The 3,462-nt window shown below is 51.3% G+C and overlaps 1 protein-coding gene across 1 annotated transcript in view; it reads left to right on the top strand.

Moving 5' to 3' along the window:
- The first annotated feature begins 415 nt into the window (after positions 1-415).
- RIPK4 (receptor-interacting serine-threonine kinase 4) overlaps positions 416-3,462 on the top strand; it is a 28,308-nt gene continuing 25,261 nt past the window's right edge. The window contains exon 1 of the mRNA XM_006898384.1: positions 416-597. Coding sequence (XP_006898446.1) covers positions 416-597 — 182 coding nt within the window. The remainder of the gene's footprint in view (positions 598-3,462) is intronic.

Raw genomic sequence — 3,462 nt, 5'->3', positions numbered from 1 at the left:
GATGGTCCAGCTTTCTTCTGAGGAGCAGCTGAGGACTCAAACTTCATGCCTTCGGGTTAGCAGCACAGCTCCTTCTACCACTAGGAGAACACTGGGCACAAAGTTTATTTTTTCTATGTGAACCTATAAAATTTAAAAATTTTAAAAAACCTTTAAAAAATTAAATAAATAATTGAAGAAGCACGACAACTGTCCCCCAGCAGTGTCGGCCACTTCTCACGCTCGCAGCCCCAGGGGAGGACGTGCAGTTCCCGGCTCTTGCCCTTCCATCTGTTTGTAAGGAGAGGGGCGGGGACGGCGCGGGCGGGGCCGCTGGGCGGGGCGCAGCCCGGACGTGGCGTCAGGGCGGGGGCGGGGCGCTCACCTGGGCACCTGGGCGGCCGCGGCGGCGCCGGGCGGCAGCTAGAGGTGCGCGATGGAGGCCGAGAGCGGGACCCCGTGGGCCCTGGGGCTGCTGCGCACCTTCGAAGCGGGCGAGTTCGCGGGCTGGGAGAAGGTCGGCTCCGGCGGCTTCGGGCAGGTGTACAAGGTTCGCCACGTCCACTGGAAGACATGGCTGGCCATCAAGTGTTCGCCGAGCCTGCACGTCGACGACAGGTCAGTGGCCCGGGCGGGGCGCCGGTAGGGGCTGGCGACAGGGCGGACGTCTCCACCGCTCGCTGCAGATGGGCCTGGGTGCGCGGCTGGGTCCCCGGGTGCCTAGACGTTCACTGACTTACCTGCTGGGAGCCTCCAGAGTGAAAAACGCAGGTCTGCCCGCCCGGCCCGGGCCGAGGAGTGGCTGGAGCACCTTGATGAGCTCCGAGTCGAATCTTGCCCTTCGGGGCTTTAGACAGGCAGCGCTTCCGAGGGCGCAGGGGCCGGTGGGCCACATTGGTGGGAGACTTTTACCACGTTCTTGCCCGGTGTGCTTTGTGTGACTCCTCCCCAGCCTGTTACCACTTTGGCGCTGGGAAACTCTCACTGCGCGTCTGTGTTCTTCTTGCGCCGGGGACTCCCCGCTCGCCACTGGCTTCGAACCGGCCTGCGCGCTGTGGTCTGCTCTGGTCTTGGAACAATTGCGGTGTGGGATTTGGGCTTTGTGAGTGTACTTAGCGCCCTGCGCTCACGTAGTAATTTACGCCGGAGCACAAATTACTGTAAGACGGTAATTATTTCGGTCGGAAGCTCTGGCTTGGCGCGGGCCCGGCTCGCTCGTTCCCAGCTGCGCGCTTTCGCGATTGAAGTTGCTCGAGTCCGGCACCGGGCTGGGGCCGGCGAGCGCTTTCCCTCCGCGCACACCCCTGTTTTCAGCCAAGATACTTTCTAGACTGAGCGTCTGCGGGAAGCAGCAGTCCGCTGCTGGACTCTAACCGGCTTTGTGGCTTTGCCCTTGGCACCAATTTCTCCCTTTCCAAGTCAAGACAAAACCTACTTCCCCAGATGCTCAGTTAATGAGAACGATGCAGGGGCCGCAGAACGGTAAAAGAGCCTCTCCACCCAGCCCTTTTGCTAACTTCACCATTTTTTGTTGTTAATAATTTATGTGTAAACTTCAGTTAGCACACGGGCATTATTTACCATTCCTTGAGCTTTATATTCTAAGGGGAAGTTATTTTGTATTCATCTAGTTGTGTACTGTCGAGTCTGAACAGATCCATAGCTGACCCTCCGGCGGGTTTTGAGAGGCAGTTAATCGCATGGGAAGATTGCCATCCTTCTCCCGTGGAGCTGCTGGTGGAGATTTTTTGTTTGTTTTCCACTCAACCAAGTTTCTTTGAGAACTTCGATGTCTTGTGACAAGTGACCTAGAAGTACCTCTAGCTCCGAAGCTAAACTTGCTGAAGCTTTGCAACTTTTTTCACTTCCTTTCTCTCTCGTCATGCAGCCGACATCTCAAGCCCGGAAGGGGCGCTATGACGATTTTGATATACTGCAAACCCGTTTTTGTGTACCAGCCACTGGTTAAATTCTGGAAAGCAGGACTCATTCTATAGGGTCATTTTTGTGCTCTTGGGTACAGTTTTTTTATGAAGCCTTCTAGTCAGAATGAACTTTGTTAAGCAAAAGCTTTAACACAATTTCTTGTATTGAAAGAGCAGTGCACATTGAAGCAGATGAGGGAGAGAACTGTTTAAAAGGGATATGTGATTGGGTATTATTGTCATGATAGGAGTCCAGAACGAAGGTTGCATAGTGGAGTGGACCTGGGGGGAGGGATTGTAAAGCAATGAAATAATTTTTCTTTTACTTTTCAAAGAGATGAGTGTACTGGGGGCGGGGGAGTGATGGGCAGGGAGAAAAGTGCAACAATGAATGAATGGAAATCCAAAGTCTCTGTAAATTATCATTAAAATTAATAATAATAATAATAATAATAATTTTTTAAAAGAAAGAGCAGTGCAGACAGCTCTTCCCTAGGCTGCCTAGTCTTTAGACTCTTCCGCTGTTTTTTATTGACCAGCCCCTTGGGTGGACCACTTGGAAGTTGGGTTTCTCTATTGAGATTATGACATTGCCTGATTGGAACAGTGTTTATCCTTTACCTGAAGCCTTACCAGGCAGGTGGTGGCTTGCACTGGGCGGCAGTGGCAAGGTCAGCATCACCCAACAGGAAGCGTCTCACCTCACTCGGGTTGCTGGGCAAGATAGAATGGATTAGGAGTGTCTGCATCTCCAGCATTGGTTGGTTCCTTTGACTGCGTACATTGTCACACTTGTGCTCTTTTTAAAGAAGGCTGACTATTCCTTTGAGTTCATTATTAGTACGTTGGGCTCAGGATTCTGATGAGGAATTTGTGAGTCCTTGTGTGATGAAAATGGTTAAGCTCTCAACTATGAGCAAAAAAGGTTTGTGGCTCAAACACGTTTCAGAGGTGCCTTGGGAGACAGATATGATAATCTGCTTCCAAAAGTTTGCACAGACTTGAAAACCCTCTGGAGCATCTCTGTGCTGCATGCCCTGCATCTCCGGGGTTCAGAACTGATTCAGCGGCCACCAGCAGCTCCTGCAGCACAGGGGGAGTACTCAGGCTTCACGGTTGTATCAAGACTTTTATATAGTCTCTGAGCTCTATGTCCTGACCATTTTGTGGCTGGTGAACCGATGTGCTGCTTCCCAACCCCACCAGACTATTTGCACAGTGCTTCATGATTGTACAATAGGATTTTCTGGTGTTTTTTACATGCCCCCACTCCTGTGCCCCTGCCAGGCTAAATCTTGTCTTCTGATTGAGGGACTGTATTCCTTACCCCTCCTGAGGCTGTGTTTACCAAAACTGTGAAAGTGATTGCAAGGCTTTTGTGGCTCTTCCATTTGCTACATAGCGACCCACAAAAAGTGCTGGGCTAATGAAGGAATTTTTTTTTCTTTTTCTTTTTTTCTCTCTGCGGAGGGGGAAGCGAGCTGGTGGGGAGGGGTGGGAAGGGAGAAAATTGCGGCAATGAATGAATGGAAATCCAAAACCTCTGTAAAAAAAAAAA

The sequence above is a fragment of the Elephantulus edwardii genome, unplaced genomic scaffold (assembly GCF_000299155.1).
Source record: "Elephantulus edwardii isolate Elephantulus edwardi_28Jun2011 unplaced genomic scaffold, EleEdw1.0 scaffold00228, whole genome shotgun sequence".
Lineage (NCBI taxonomy): Eukaryota > Metazoa > Chordata > Mammalia > Macroscelidea > Macroscelididae > Elephantulus > Elephantulus edwardii.
Note: the sequence above shows the minus strand (reverse complement) of the source record. Positions and strands in the feature narration are given on the sequence as shown.